Source organism: Diabrotica virgifera, chromosome 3, assembly GCF_917563875.1.
Source record: "Diabrotica virgifera virgifera chromosome 3, PGI_DIABVI_V3a".
Classification (NCBI taxonomy): domain Eukaryota; kingdom Metazoa; phylum Arthropoda; class Insecta; order Coleoptera; family Chrysomelidae; genus Diabrotica; species Diabrotica virgifera.
In genome coordinates this window covers 225,328,472-225,345,189 of record NC_065445.1, presented here as the reverse complement: position 1 = coordinate 225,345,189, position 16,718 = coordinate 225,328,472, and the positions used below count along the sequence as shown (strand labels likewise).

The 16,718-nt window shown below is 32.8% G+C and overlaps 1 protein-coding gene across 1 annotated transcript in view; it reads right to left on the bottom strand.

The window, feature by feature from the left end:
- Positions 1-16,718, bottom strand: part of LOC114331236 (cytoplasmic dynein 2 heavy chain 1) — a 410,099-nt gene that overhangs the window by 296,975 nt on the left and 96,406 nt on the right. The window contains exons 14-16 of the mRNA XM_050645881.1: positions 10,528-10,722; positions 4,710-4,956; positions 3,735-3,884 (exon numbers count right to left, since the gene is read on the bottom strand). Coding sequence (XP_050501838.1) covers positions 3,735-3,884; positions 4,710-4,956; positions 10,528-10,722 — 592 coding nt within the window. The remainder of the gene's footprint in view (positions 1-3,734; positions 3,885-4,709; positions 4,957-10,527; positions 10,723-16,718) is intronic.

Below are 16,718 nucleotides of genomic sequence, written 5' to 3'. Positions count from 1 at the left end.
TTTTTTAACTATGGTACACAGCCAATCACTGGGACTTTACTATAATTTGGTTATTCGAAAGGTTATTTAATTCTCTATTCAGTAGTATAAACATTACCATTATTAGAAAGGACTAAGTTTTCATTCTAATAGCACATAAAATAACATCAAAAATATTACTCTACATCCCACCAGATTGAAAATAATGGAAACATTACCCTTATTATTTATACAGAGTGACTAAATTTTTTTTAAATAAATTAATTTACAAAAAAAATAATGTATGTAATTTATTTAATTCAAAATATATTTTACTTTCGGAAAACGGAAAAAAATGTTTATTCGAAAAATAAACATTGCTTTTCGCTTAAATAAAATGTTCAAACTTCCAAGAGACAGGTGGCTAGCAGGAGCTGGCTTGAACATTGAATTTAAGTGAAAAGCAATGTTTATATCTCAAACATTTTCTTCTGTTTTCTAACAGCAGTAAAATATATTTTGAAGTAAATACATTACTTAAATCCTTCTTTTTATGTCAATTAATTTAATTCAAATTTTTTTTGGTCACCCTGTATAAATAATTGTGTTAGTGTTTATATTAATGAATATAGAACTGAATATCCTTTGAAATGAGTTGCCACACGACCATATTCTCATTTAAAAAAATCATCGATTACGTCATTACGCCCAGATGGATGACGTCACTCGTATCACACTCGACCCGTTTCGGTATTTTTCCAAAAGTCGCCAGTTTACGAAATAACGAATTTATTTCTTTCTTTGCACCATGCTGTATATTAATTTGAATTTTGTAATTTCATGATTGTGTAGTAACTTTTTAATAATTAATTTATTAATCCCTTTAAACACTCTGCACTCTTTAGGTTGCACTATTTTATCAATTAAGTAATTCAAATAATCTAATAATTATTTATTTAAATAATAATTCCTCATTAACGTTTAATACAAATATTTTTTTTATTTATTTATTTCTTTATTTTTTAATCAAAACGAAACCGTATATTTTCTTATTTTATTATTTTAAAAATATTTTTATTACGTACGTAGTTAGTGGCTTCGACGGCGGGTACTTAAGGACTGGTTTATCCTGAGTTTTTTCCAAAAACGTGGCTAGAAGCGCTTCCTTGCGTACGGTACCAAAGTGCCGAGCTTTTTTAAGGGGTAACATTTTCTATCGAATACTACAAAAATTTTATTTTTTAAACGTTAAAACGTTAAAAAAAATTAATTTATTGATTTTTTTATAAGCCTATGGCCCTGCCATGTTTGGGCAACAAACTTCAAAATTACAGAACAAACTAGAACAAACCTAGCACTAACTACTACAGTTATGAAAAGATATATTGGGAACTGGGGCAATACAGGTTTACAGACATATGGCAGGGTACCCTTAATGGGACGATATTATAATATATGAAATTCAAAAAATCGTGCAAAACAAAAAAATAATTTATTTAAGTAATAATTGCATTACATTCTATCGAGAACAACAAAATTTTAATTTTTTAAACGTTAAAAAAATTATTTTTTTTTACTGATTTCTGAAGCTATTTAGTAAAAACGCCGAAAACGGGGTTTTTGAGCATGCTGTAGGAAAAAAAATAAGTTCTAATAGCTGATTTTGATTGTAAATGTAACAATACATATAAAAATGTAAATGATGATTAATTTAGCTGTATGTTGTTGAGTTTATGAGTCAAAAACTTCAGAAAATGCCAAAAAAAAACAGTTTTTTCGATTTTTAGGTATTTTCCACGTCGAAAATGATAATATGGCCTATGCCATTCGAAAGAATGGAAAAAAATACACAAAATAACAATATTTTAAAGTTGGCGAAAAATTTACAACATAACCTAAAATTTTTTCGAAAATTTCAAAAATTTTTCCTGCGCTCAATTTTGAAGCTAAAAATCTGAAAAAAATCAGGCAGCTTTGTGTTGTTAAGATACGTATTCATTAATTTTTTCAGATTTTTGCAGCAATACAGCGTCTGGAAAGAAATGTTTTCAAAAAATTCGTTTTTTTCCATAGCGGACCCCCCGGTGCACCTAGGGACTTGAAAATTTGGCTGAGTGAGTTTTCTATTATATATTTTCGAATGGCTAAACCCAAAACTGAATCGAGCCTGGTGCAATTTTGACCATCTTATCCCGCTATAGCCTTTACTTGAAACCCCTATAAACAAATTAATGTATAATTTTTTTAAGAAAATTATAAATTCAAACGGGTATAATTTTAAAACAAATGAAGATAAGATAATTTAACAAACTTTGTTAGGAATCCTATTAATGAAGCTTTAAAATAAGACCTTCTAAGGCTCATTTGCTTCCGTAGAAGCCGAGTTACGATCGATAAAGCTTCGAAAATACTTATTTTGCAATTTGAAATTTGTATTGTGCACTAATTTTACAATATTTTGAGTTATAACTGATGGATTTAAGTTTAGTAAACGTTTTTTCTTCATTTTTTATTTGCGAACAAATTTTATTTGAAACATTATTTTTTATCTCTTTTAGTTATAAGCCAGAGCCTTATAAATAATTTATAAACAAGTCAATTTTTTATAACAATTTTTTGAATACTCGGATCGAAATCCACCCTCGAAACTCGTAATAAGCAGCCAAAAATCCATAAGAAACCGTTGAGTTTGTCCATCAGAATTAAAAAGGACACAGTGACCCCTCTGGCGCCTAGACTACAACTGGATTTAGACTCCTCAAGATTCGATACAATGCAATTATTTACGGGAGGCCTGTGTTCAGAAATGGACTCAAAATTACAATGATGGTGATGCTTAACTAAGCGGTCAATCATATTCTAACCATCTTGTAGAGACAAATCATGGTGATTATTAAAAAACAGTAATAGCAATAATGCTTTTGTAAGAAATCGTGACCCGTCAAAATAGCCCGGTCAAAACAGCCTCGTCAAAAAAGCCCCGTCAAAATAGCCCGAACACAAAATAGCCTCGACAAAATAGCCCGCAAACAAAATAGCCCCGACAAAATAGATCGCACACAAAATAGCCCCGGTCAAAACAACCCCGGCTAAAACAGCCTCTTATAAACAATTACATAATTATTTATACAAGGTGTCCAAAAACTTTTTTTTATTTAAATTATTTGACAAAAAGGAAGAATGTATTTAATTTATTTAATTTAAAATGCATTTTACTGTTGCCCGAAAACAAAAAAAAATGTTTATATCACAAATAAACATTGATTTTCGCTTAACTTAAATGTTCAAACTTACAAGAGGCAGGGAAGACAGGACTCGAGTTCTCTGAAAAGACCATTTTTATTTAATGTAGTTAAGATAAACATCTGAATAGAGGATAATTACCATTTCCGAAAAAATGTATTTTTAAGGAATTATTTCATGATGAATTCTGAAGGGAGCTTTTTGTCGGGGCTATTTTGTCGGGGCTATTTTATCGGGGCTATTTTGTCGGCGGGCTATTATTCCGCGGCTATTTTGTCTGCAGGCTCTTTTGTCGGAGCTATTTTGTGTGCGAGATATTATGTCGGGGCTATTTTGTCGGAGCTTTTTTGACGGGGCTATTTTGACGGGGTTTAAGATGTATGTTTTGAAAACATTCGATCTAATAAAGCGCCACATAAGAGATTAATGAGATTCACATAAGAGATGAATAAATGAAGCCAAATTAAGTTTATGTTAAAGTCTAATGTCACATAATATAAGTAATTAATAAGAGTGCCGCAAAAAATAATTACCTGTTTTTCCATAATATGTTGATAGTTATCCAACAAACTTTGTAAACGATCCCAAGCACCCTTAAGTCTGTTTACAACACTCACTTGTTCCCGTGACCAGCTGGACAAGGTTTGAGCTTTTCTAGACATTTCGTTAAACAGTTCTTCCATCTAAAACAAAAGTGTTTGTGATTATATTTCGAAATATATGCTTCCCGCTCTGTTAAGTTAAGGGCCTCTAGACTTCTCCCAAATTGTCTTAGAAGGCCATACTCGATTTCCGTCTGAACTTTATCTCCTCATACATTGGTTGTTTTATATTCTACTAGAAGTATTCTATTACAGATTTCGTATTACATAATTGAATAATGTTAAATCTCTAATATATCATAAATTAGGTAAAGACCTGGATCCCGCGTACCAAGAACAGTTGATTAATAGCAAGCTGAAAATTTGTTAATAGCTTAACGGTGTCTAGTCGAACAAACTTTGATTTACGGGAACACTGGAACGGGGAAAGTTTTAATTGTGGAACAGGTTAAAAATTTGGAACGTCAGACTACGAAAACGTTCTATGTTATTGGAACAGATCCAATTGATTTGTTACCATTTCAGTAAACACTCATGCAAAAATCAGACTGGTGTTTATCAGCAACTGGCATTTTAATGAGTGGAACAAGAAGAATATGTCAAATGACAGGAATCATGTTGGTTAGTAATAGCAGTCTGATTTTTGCATGAGAGTTTAATGAATGGGTAACAAATCAATTTGATGTTCTGTCCGACAAAATACATGGGACGTTTTCGTTTTCTGACGTTCCAAATTTTTAAACAGTTCCACAATTATAACTTCCCCTGTTCCAGTGTTCCCGTACATCAAAGTTTGTCCGACTAGACACCGTTAAGCTATTAACAAATTTTCAGCTTGGTATTAATCAACTTTTTTTTGGTACGCGGTATCCAGGCCTAGTATAATATCCGGTTAATTATACTTACTTCAGGCTTTTCCTTTAGAATATTAGAATGTACAACTCCGGACTCTCCTACCTCATCAATAGTTACAGGTTGCTTTGTGAGATTTGTTGTGGAGTGGTCGACATAGTTTTGCAACTTAACAACATCCTGAGCTATTGAATCCTTTAAAGAATTGACAAGTTGATCCCAATAACTTCTGTTATGCGACTCCAGATCAGATCTCAAACGCGAAAGACCAATAACAAAGCAACCGACACGTTCTTCAGTACTACAAGAATATGAATATAAAAAAATGAGTTACAATAATTAGTAATATTAAGAGGAAACAATAGCGATCAACAGGTAGCGAAAAGGCGTTCCAAGATTGCGGCTGTAATTTTGAATATTTTTTTGAGGTATTTGGCACACGTATTTGTAATATAATAAATAATGGCGGTACAGAGCCCAATTTGAAAAATATATTAATATGTGGAAATTACTCTGTAATTAAATACAATATTTAAAAAAAAACGAGCCTGTACCGCCATTAACAAGAACAAAAAAGTACACTTTCTTCAAATAAACTTTTTTATCCGATGCCTAGATTTTGTGTCATTTTGGAACTACTAATGAAATAAAAAATTTAGTAGTTCCAAAATGACCAATTCCAATGAACTTTCCAATCTAGGCATCGGATAAAAAAGTTTATTTGAAGAAAGTGTATTTTTTTGTTCTTCTTAATGGCGGTACAGGGTCGTTTTTTTAATATTGTATTTAATTACAGATTAATTTCCACGTATTAATTTATTTTTCAAATTGGGCTCTGTATCGCCATTCTTTATTATATTACGAACACCTGTGCCAAGTATCTCGGAAAAATATTCAAAATTACAGCCGCAATTTTGGAACGCGTTTTCGCTACCTTTTGATCGCTACTGTTTCCTCTTAATAAAAAAACTTAATTATTGGTGTTTGATTTTTCCTGTTTTGTTTAACCATTAAGTAACCATTTATTGTGTATGGCAAATGCTGAGACAATTCTAATGACAAATGGCAAAATGCTGAAGTAATTCTAATGTAAAAAAAAGAATGTGTGTGTACTTTGTACGCACGTAAGAAGTTATACTTCTATTATATGATTTCTTAAAAATAAATATACTTTAAGCAGTTTGTTTTAATTTTTTTTAAACACCAAACTAATTTTGTGCTTACCGCTTTCAAAAAAATTAAAAAAAGTATAGGATTGCTCCGGATTCGAACTCAAGACCTCTCGATCTCTGGCCGAATGCTATAGCAAATACGCTACGAGGACTGTGTCTGTGTCGGTTCGGACGTACCTAATGACAATTCACGATAAAAACGGGCAAGGTGAAATATAATAAATATACAATAAAATGTTTTAATAATACTCATCTTACTCCTGAGGAAGACAAATCCAAAGACACAAAAATTATAATAAATATATTTACTAAAAACACTAATATATTCTTTTCACAGCTTTTCTTCCACTGATATATTTATACATAACTTGAAAGATAGCAACTAAACGCCATACTGTCTGTGTGCGCATGCACGCAGTATTATGAAATTTTAATCTCAATCGTGCCTAAAGAAGTATAACTTCAAAAAGGAAATCCCGATGAATTAGAAACCTAAAGACATTTAAGCCTTCTTATGCCTGGTTACACCAACAAATCTTAAGCTCCAGCTTAGCCAAGCTCAGCTTACAGATACGGCCGTTTAAAGTCTCACTTATGTTGCACCATCATTTTCGATCCTTATTTATACAATCCACAATCCACATGGTAATCCACTGTTGCAAGTGCAAGCTAAAAATTGATCTAAGGCTACATGGTACAACGTGTATATTTTGAAAGCTGCGCTTAAGGCACGTCTTAAGCTTAAGATATTTTGTTGCAACCAGGCATTAGTCACCTATACAAACTCCTTACAAGGAGAAAAACGTCTTGAGAAAAAACTTTATTTCTACCAGCCAATAGAGCAAGCGGGATTTCGTACTGGACTTGGAACAAATGATCACTTACAAAGCATTAAAACGGTAATAGAAAAGACCATCGAATAAAATCGACCACTTGTTCTGGCTTTTGTAGATTTCCATAAAGCCTTTGACACGGTAGAATTTGACAAAATCCTGGAAGCACTACAAGCATGCCGAATTGACTACCGATACTCAAGGTTAATTTACAATACATACCAGAACGCAACTATGTTGGTGAAACTATATTAAAACACAAATCATATCACAATCAACAGAGAAGTCCGACAGGGCGATACCTTATCGCCTAAACTGTTTGCCTCAGGACTAGAATATGCTTGTAAAAAAGTTAACTGGGAAGAGAGAGGCCTGAAAATTGACGGTAGAAGATTAACAAATTTGAAATTCGCAGACGACATAGTATTGTTTTCTGACAACCTCAAGGAGATATTATGTACAATGCTACATGAACTTCAGTTAGTGTGTATCAAAATAGGTCTTAAAATGAACAACCCTAAAACAAAATTCATGACAAACCTAGTCATCATCATCAGTGGCGTTACAGCGCTTTATGAGCCAAAGCCTTTTTCAGAACAATCGTCCATTCGCCCCTGTCTCTGGCAACTCTTCTCCATGCTCTAATTTCAATAGATTTTAAATCAGTTTCTATGTTGTCTTGGTACCTAAGTCTCCGTGTTCCTCTTGCTTGTTGTCCTATCGGCCCTCTTCGGTCAAAAACTTTTCTGACTATGGCATCTTCTTAATGTTGTTCTGAAGCTATTTTCTTGTGGCATTTTTATGATTAATTATTTATATGGGAAATAAGCCACAATTAAGATGAAAAAAATAATTTTATTAACGTTTCGACGCCCAAATTGGGTGCCGTTGTCAAAATACAAAATATTACTAAAATAAACAAAAGTGTTGTTGCTAAGCAAAAAAATTCTTCTAATAATTTATTTAATCTCACTCATTTATATTGGCAATTCAGACATATATTATACATTTTAAAGTAGAAGACTTTAAAATGATATTGCCGATATTTATGAGTTGCGTTCCTGGGACGACTTACTGAAAGATAGTTCATTCGATTACATGAAATCAACCCCAACTCAAGAATATCCGTCATAAAAAATTATAGCATGTGATCTGTCTTTAAAAAGACAACCAAATGCAACGACAATAAAATTCTCGCGTTAGAGACTTCATAGTAAATCACAAGGGAAAACCAGGAGAAAAACCCTGTGATACTATCCCGACATCGTAAGTATTTGGTCTTACATTAATTTACTCTCAAAAAATTATACCAAATTCTGACTTGTAACATGTTTAAATTATAAATAACATTAATAATACTAGATATATAAGTAATACTAAAATATTAAATATGTACTAGCTCGATATTATTGACTTACTAATCTTGGTATTTTCTTTCTATTGACTTCCTCTTTCAGTATGGGTAACCATATCCTACTGCATTCTACCGAGGAATTTGCGACACAATTGGTTTCATTTAGCATAATTAGAGCCGCTTCTTTGATTTTTCTCTTTTTACTATCTGATTCTTTCAGGACTATACTTGAATCTCTCCACTGAACTCTATGTTCATTATCCCATGCGTGTTGACATATTTGAGATCTCTCAAATTCTCTATTTTTAATATAAGATTGATGTTCACTTATTCTAACGTCTAATGGTCTTGATGTCTCACCTAAATAAAATTGTTCGCATTCACAAGGTATTTTATAAATGCAATTCTTTGTTCTTTCTTGATCATTGTTAGGTTTAGTTTTAGATAGAATAGATCTCAATGTGTTTGTTGTTTTGAATGTTGTTGAAATGTTGAATTTATTTCCTATTGTTTTAAGTTTCTCGGATAGTCCTTTTATATATGGTATTGATATTTTCCTCGTATTATTTCTGGTGAATGTTGTAGGATCCCGTTCTAAGTTGTTCTGTTCCATTCGATCCAATATTGACAATTTCTTATTTATAAACGATAAAGGATAATCATTTTTTAATAAAACATAGGTTAACAATTGTTTTTCTGCTAAAAAGGAATTTTCGTTAGAACAAGTAATTTTGGCTCTATCATATAAGGATTTAATGATTCCCTTTTTAACGTTGATGTTGTGATTTGACTTGTAATTGAGATATCTGTTGGTGTGTGTCGGTTTTCTATACACTTGAGTCTCATATCCAATATCCTTCTTTGAGATCAAAATATCGAGGAAAGGTAGGCTGTTATTGTATTCCTTTTCCATTGTAAATTTGTGGCTGTAATGTTAGAAGACCCTCAGGATTCGAGAGCAACAACTAACACATCCACGGAGGAAGCTACAGCTACCTGAGTAAAGTAATGCCAAACGTTTTAAAATCAAACAAGGAGAGGTTAACGCGAGTTAATAGATATCGGCATGGCTCGCAACAATGAAAATACAAAATATGCATAAGATGGAATGCAACCACAGGCACGTGTTTCTGGCTTATTAGTCGTCATCAGTATGGTATAGCCAAACAGGAGCAACGCAACCAATTTGTGGCTGTAATGTTAGAAGACCCTCAGGATTCGAGAGCAACAACTAACACATCCACGGAGGAAGCTACGAAGTTAATAAAATTATTTTTTTCATTTTAATTGTGGCTTATTTCCCATATAAATAATTAATTTATGGCATCTTCCTCTCGCCTGATTACATGACCTATCCATCTAAGGCGTGCTACCTTAATGAATTGTACAATGTCAGGTTCTCCAAAACTTCTATACAACTCAAAGTTGTAACGCCTGCGCCACAAACCTTGTTCTTTATGCCACCATATATTCGTCTTAGAATTTTTCGCTCAAAACATTTGAGCAGTTCTTGGTCATTCTGAGTAAGTGACCAAGTTTCTGAGCCATATGTTAGTACTGGTCTTATTAGTGTTTTGTAGACAGTCAATTTAATTTTTCTAGGTATTTTTGAGGCCATCTGTCTTCTTAAGCCATAGTAGCACTTATTGGCGAGCACTATTCTTCTTTTAATTTCTTCACTGACATTGCTATCTTTAGTTAGCAGCGAGCCTAAGTATATGAAGGTGTCGACACCTTCCAGTTCTAGGTCGTCAATTATTATTCTTGTAAGGACAAACCTAGTACCTAGCGGAAATATCAATACTGGAGACAACGAAGAAGAGCTAGTGGAAATACATATACCTTGGACATAAACTAAAGATCGCAAGAAATAGCCAAACATGCGAACTACTGAACTACGAAGAAGGATAAACCTAGCATTGGCAGCCTATGGAAAACTAAAAGACATCTTTAAAAGCGATATACCAATCTCTTTAAGACGTAAAACATTTAACCAGTATGTGTTATCTGTGCTGACCTATGGTGCTGAAACTTTGACATTGACACCTACAACTTCTAAAATGCTGCAAATAGCTCAGGGGAAGATGAAAAGGTCAATGTTAAGTATATTGCTTCGTGACTGAGTTAGAAATGAAAACTTAAGATGAAAAACAAGAGTTACCGATTTAGTTTTTCGAATTGCCACACTGAAATGAAACTGGACCGGACACGTCGCCCGAATCAGTGATAAAAAATGGACGAAGAGATTACTTAAGTGGAGGCTCAGATTAGACAAAAGAAGTAGAGGAAGACACCCTACTCGCTGGACTGACGATCTCAAGAAAATGTCCAGAAATTGAATGCAGTGAACGAAGTGCTCAGAATAGAGCACAATGGACAAAAAAGAGGGAGGCCTATGTCCAGCAGCGGACGCAAAGGAATGGGTGATGATGATGATGAACCATTTATGTTTTCCCTATAGTTACCGAAATCGGTCATATTGCTTAATAATTAATTTTTATTTTTATCTTTACCTTGGTAACTTAGCAATTTCTTGTCCAAATGTTTTCGATGCCCTAAAATGAAGGTCCCAATGCTGCCATGTTGTTAGTTTTGACGTATCTAGAGACTCGAGTTGAAGCCAAGACTGCCAATGGGTTAATACTCCCTTTAATTGTTCAAATAGTTCATCTGTACGCTGCGAAACGTTGTCCAGTGCTTGTTTATTTCTATAAAAATAACAAATATACATGTATTTTAGTTTTAAACTTTTATAAATTTGCATAAATTAAATAATTGGAATAAAAATGTATACCATTTTTATTCACGATTTTCGGCTCTTATTGGAGCCTTCATCGGAAAGAACGTAGGCACTGTTCTCCATATTTTAACTGATTTGCATCGAGAGGTTTTCCCACCCATTGCAACTGAAGTGACGATAGTAGGTGGCTAGCGCCATCTGGCATTAATTGAAAAGTAAGATTGTTTTGCCTTCGCATTACAACTGAATAAAAATGGTATACATTTTTATTTTATAGTCGTATTACTCCGTAGAGTAACTAGGTGCATTTTTCCGTTGGAACTTTACCAGCTGCAGACGGGGGATGTGAGTTGCATAGTGTAGAATTCCTTCCCTCTCGTCTTCACTGCAGCATCCATTTGACTTGCAAATTGTAGAAGTCTTGGAGGTGTCACCAGGAAAGTGTACCAATAAGTTTTCAATTTAAAAATCTTTTAGTAATATTTTTAATATTTTCAATATTAATAATTTACTATTAGGATTGAAAACTACTTCATCTAAATAATTGGAAATTGGGATTAAACGGGGAAAACATAGCAGCAGAACAAGAAAGAGTATCTACAATTGGTTGGGCGAGTATAATACTGAAACCTGTCGAATATTCCATAATGAAAACATTTAATGCAGAACGATTTATAGAAAAATAACGGAGTGGGAGCAAGTTATACCATGTCTGAATCTAGCAAAAAGTGGAATACCACGTGAGTTTATACACAGAGGATAGAAATATTGGTGAGAAGAGCAAAAAACTAGGTTAAAATATCAACTAGGAATAGTCTTAAATATTGGAAGAGAAGTAATTCATCCAAATACTCTCAACCGCAACTCCTTCGTGTATACCAAGATGCTGTCGTAAATTGTTTCGAGGACACTTTGGCAATGAAAAAATCATTATTTTTCGGATTTCATTATTGACGAAAAGTATTTCACTTCGAGTAATTCTAAAATGAAGGAAAACGGATTTTATAGGGAGAATGTAGATGAACGTCTTGACAATATTAGATAAAAGCATAAAGCGAAATTTGCAGAAAAAATCCTTCCCTGGTGCGCAATTTCTAACAGGGGCGTATCCCGACCTTTTGTGGAAAGAATGAGGGATAAAGCTTTGAATAGACAGAGCTATATTTATAACTGCTTTTCCAAATTGCTTCAGTTTGTCCACAGTAATGACGATATTATGTTTTGGCCAAACCTAGCATCATGCTCTTACTCAAGAGATACCCAAAACTGGCTTCGACAACACCACATACCCTTTGTTCCCAAAAACGGTAATCCTCAAAACTTGCCACAGGCTCGCCCAAGAGATATTTTGTGGGCCTTTCTGTCTAGGAAACTTTACCATGCAAGCTGGGAAGCCCAAGATGCAAAACAAATAATATGGCGAATTTACAAAAAACTGAGAGAAACAGGCGCGGGTCCAAGGGGTGGTCAATGGGGTCAATTGCCCCCTCCTTGAGACTTCGCCTGTTGTCGCCTTTTTTTAAGAAAGGTATTTAGTTTTGTGTCCTGTTGACAACTGAATAACTGAATGAAACATAAAACAGAATTCCTTCTCCAAAGTACGTGTTCTCGGTCTTACTGTATGGTGTCGAGTCTTGGACTGTGAATAAAATCGATCTACTTACCTAAATCGCCTTGAGGCTTTCGAAATGTGGTTCTATAGAAGAATTTTAAAAGTATGTTGGGTGAAGAAGATTCGAAACTCCACAATACTAGAACGTCTCAGCAAGACTACTGAGATTATAGAAGGCATCAAGAAGAGAAAAGTGGGAGTATTTTGGACATGTAATGAGAAGTTTCAAATATAGGTTGCTACAAAATATTATGCAAGTGAGAATAGAAGGCAAACGCAGTCCAAGACGAAAAAGCACTTCGTGGTTGATTTAGGGTGGCAGTGAATAAAATTAGGATAGCTATGATAGTAACCAACGTTCTGAAAGAACATGGTACAGTAGGAAAAATTAAAGTAACAGCACATACCGAAAAAGAATCCTGCGTACGCGACTGACGAGAAATTTTTTATTTCATTGCCCCCTCCTTGCAAGGTTGCTGGATCCGCCGTTGGAGAGAAATTGATCTCAATACCGTCCAGGACCTCATGAGAGAAATTCGAAGAAATTTGCCTTTAGTAGGATAATAATGGGCCACTCCATATAATTCGATGGTATAGTTTAGTTAAGTATTGAGATATAATATTTATAATAACTAGTTTTGTGTAAAAACGTTTAAGACGTACGGTATATCTGTAGATAACCTTATAAGAGTTGGAGAGTAAACTTGGACTGAGAAAAAAATCTTTCCACACCTTCAGCTTGTTTTGTTGAGATATTTGTTTTTAAACAAGTTTTCGCGACTATTTATAAAGCTTTAATTAGTGTAGAAATTAAAAAACTAGCATAGTTTTTCTAATACATAATTCACAAAATGTACAGAAAAGAACTGATAGAGAAATATTTAGAAATAAAGTGTTCTTAATACCTAAAGTGTTAGGAATAAAGTGAAATTTAGTAGTTATTATTTACAAATTTTTCATTTAACCTTGAGAAATCATATCATAATATGTTTTATATTTCTCTTAACCAAATTTTAAATATAAATATTAAGGTGATATAGTAGCGATCAACAGGTAGCAAAAACGCGTTCCAAGATTGCGGCTGTAATTTTGAATATTTTTTCGAGATATTTGGCACACGTATTCGTAATATAATAAAGAATGGCGGTACAGAGCCCAATTTGAAAAATATATTAATATGTGGAAATTACTCTGTAATTAAAAACAGTATTAAAAAAAAGAGCCTGTACCGCCATTAAGAAGAACAAAAAATACACTTTCTTCAAATAAACTTTTTTATCCGATGCCTAGATTTTGTGTCATTTTGGAAATACTAAAATTTTTTATTTCATTAGTAGTTCCAAAATGACACAAAATCTAGGCATCGGATAAAAAACTTTATTTGAAGAAAGTGTATTTTTTTGTTCTTCCTAATGGCGGTACAGGCTCGTTTTTTTAATATTGTATTTAACCCACCGTTACACGCGTCTTCTCTTGTGACGTGGTTGCACGCGTATGAGCGTCGCCCTCACCTACATAAATTCGACTTATTTCGAGAAAGAATGAATGTCAAAGTCAACACGTATAAAAATATAAAATGGGTTGTACTCACATATTATAGAAAGACTCGTAAACCAATGTTTTGTATTAATTTAACAAAACAAAAGTAAAAATAATATAGATCAATAGCAAGTTTTATAATTTTCAATTTCAGCAAGCCACTGAAAAAATTAACGTTCTTTACGCGAATTCATTTTACTAAAAATACAAATTAAAATTAACAACTGTTCTGAAGCTATTTCTTTGTGGCATTTATGTAATTAACTATTAATATTTTGTATTTTGATAACGACGTCCGAGGTGGAATTCGAAACGTCAATAAAATTAATTTTTCAAGTTAAATTGTGGCTTATTTCCCAATTAGAATAGGTAAATTTAAAAATGGGTTCTTAACCAGTGGCGCACCTAGAATTTTCCTCTGGGGGGAGGGGGGTTTGCTTGGGCACCAAAAGTTTCTTGTATTATTTGTGAAAGACAAGTTACATTTTCCTACCTTCTTTTATATATATGCTCTGGGTGGGATTTTAACCCCCAAACACCCTCCCTCGGTGTGCCACTGTTCCTAACCTAATCCAAACAATAATATTTTAATTAAACCTACCTAAATATTAAATAAAAACCTAAAAGTTTCTTTGAGATAACAGAAACGTGATTTAACCGTGATTGCACAGCAGACTGACCGCCTGAAATATTCTATAACTTTTTCATACCCTCTCATGAACCATGCTAAAGGCATTCCTGGGAAGGTTATCGTATTAGTTTACACAATTTTATTGCTTATAAACAAATATGGTGAGGGATTCCCTCATAGCGCGTGTAATGGCGGGTTAATTACTGAGTAATTTCCACATTAATATATTTTTAAAATTGGGCTCTGTACCGCCATTCTTTATTATATTACGAATACGTGTGCCAAATATCTCGAAAAAATATTCAAAATTACAGCCGTAATATTGGAACGCGTTTTCGCTACCTGTTGATCGCTACTGTTTCCTCTTAAGGCAAAAATTAAAAAATAATTTACGAACTACCTTAATGCTTTGAGGTATCCAGGGACAAAAAACTATAAGATACTAATAGTTAAATAAAACAAGCACTTAGCAAAGTAATCAGTAAAATTAAATTAGAATTACTAGCTAAATTTGGCTAAAGAATGATATTATAATAATTAAAATAAACAAACTAAATTCTAAAAAATGTAAGTTACATAATATTTTTATAGACTGAAAACTGTAACGAAGGAGAAGTTTAAGTTAAAATAAACTGCTCGTCAAAAGTTAGGGATATAGAAAATTCTGACGAATTTTCATAGTAGATTTTTTCGTGAACAGATTAACGGATTCCGCTATTTTTTTTTATTATTTTAGATGTTTCTTTAGTATTTACACAGTTATGCAAAGGTTTACTCAAACTTTTTTTTGTACTTATACCGGGTGGAAGAAAAGAAATGTTTTAATTGTAGTCTTATGCTTTGTGAACATTTTGTTTTTTGAATGTCCCTGATATCTTTAGAAACAAAAAATAGACGGTTTTGTAAGTCAACGTGTCTTTTAACCCAAACAAAAGTTTGAGATGCCTTGTAGGGAGAAAAAGGCACAAAGGTGAGTATACCTCGATATTATTTTGTAGTCTCATATTTTGTGAATATTTTGTTTTTTTTTAATTTATCTAATATCTTTAATAACAAAGAAACTAGACGGTATTATTCTTTAATATGTGTTTTAACTGACGACATGCATCACATTACGCATGTGAAACATAGAAGCACATATTAAAGAGTAATAGTCTAGTTTCTTTCTTGTTAAAGATATCAGAGAAATTAAAAAAACAAAATATTCACAAAATAAAGACTACAACATAATATCGAGGTAGACTCACCTTTGTGTCTTTTTCTCCCTACAAGGTGTCTCAAACTTTTGTTCCGGTTAAAACACATATTAAATTTCAAAACCGTCTATTTTTTTTGTTTCTAAAGATATCAGGGACATTCAAACAACAACATGTTCACAAAACATAAGACTACAATACAATTCTAATGTATACTCACATTTGTAGCTCGTTCTCCCTACAGGGTGTCTTAAACTTAACATAAGAAAAACATTTCTTTTCTTCCACCCGGTATAAGTACAAAAAATAAGTTAAAGTAAACCTTTTTACAATTGTGTAAATACTAAAGAAAAATCTAAAATAAAAAAAATAGCGGAATCCGTCTGTTCGCGAAAAAATCAACTATGAAATTCAGCATAATTTTCTATATCCCTAACATTTGACGAGCAGTTTATATTGGAAATTAATGCACTTATTCCAGTCGCAACTCTCTAGTTTTAGCAAATAATTCATTTTTTTTTTTCGTTACATAAATTTTTTACGTTGACTCAGAGTGACTGATTTACTATACAAGGAATCACAGGTGCTCGTAGTCATTATTAATTAGTTTAACAATTAATTAAGTTAATGTAAAGTTATTAAGTTAAGTTAAAGTAAACAATTATTCATACAGCCTTTATCAACAAAATAAAACTACAACAATTAAAACAAAGATTTAAATGTTCATTTTTTATTTTTTTAAAGTGAAATGTATAACGGTTTGTTTTTTTATTAAAACATTTAAGAAAATCATCCAAACGGAATAACGTGAATATTGAAATTTTTTTCGGTCTAGTTGGACCACCAACGTTGAACGTAGTAGTTGAAACTTGCCATATAGGTCAGGGTAATAAGGCAATAATATACCATGTTCGTGAACTTCAACAGCCAGGGTACTGAAGCGTTTTTTCGACAGGTAATACCTATAAGACCAAATTGTAACTATT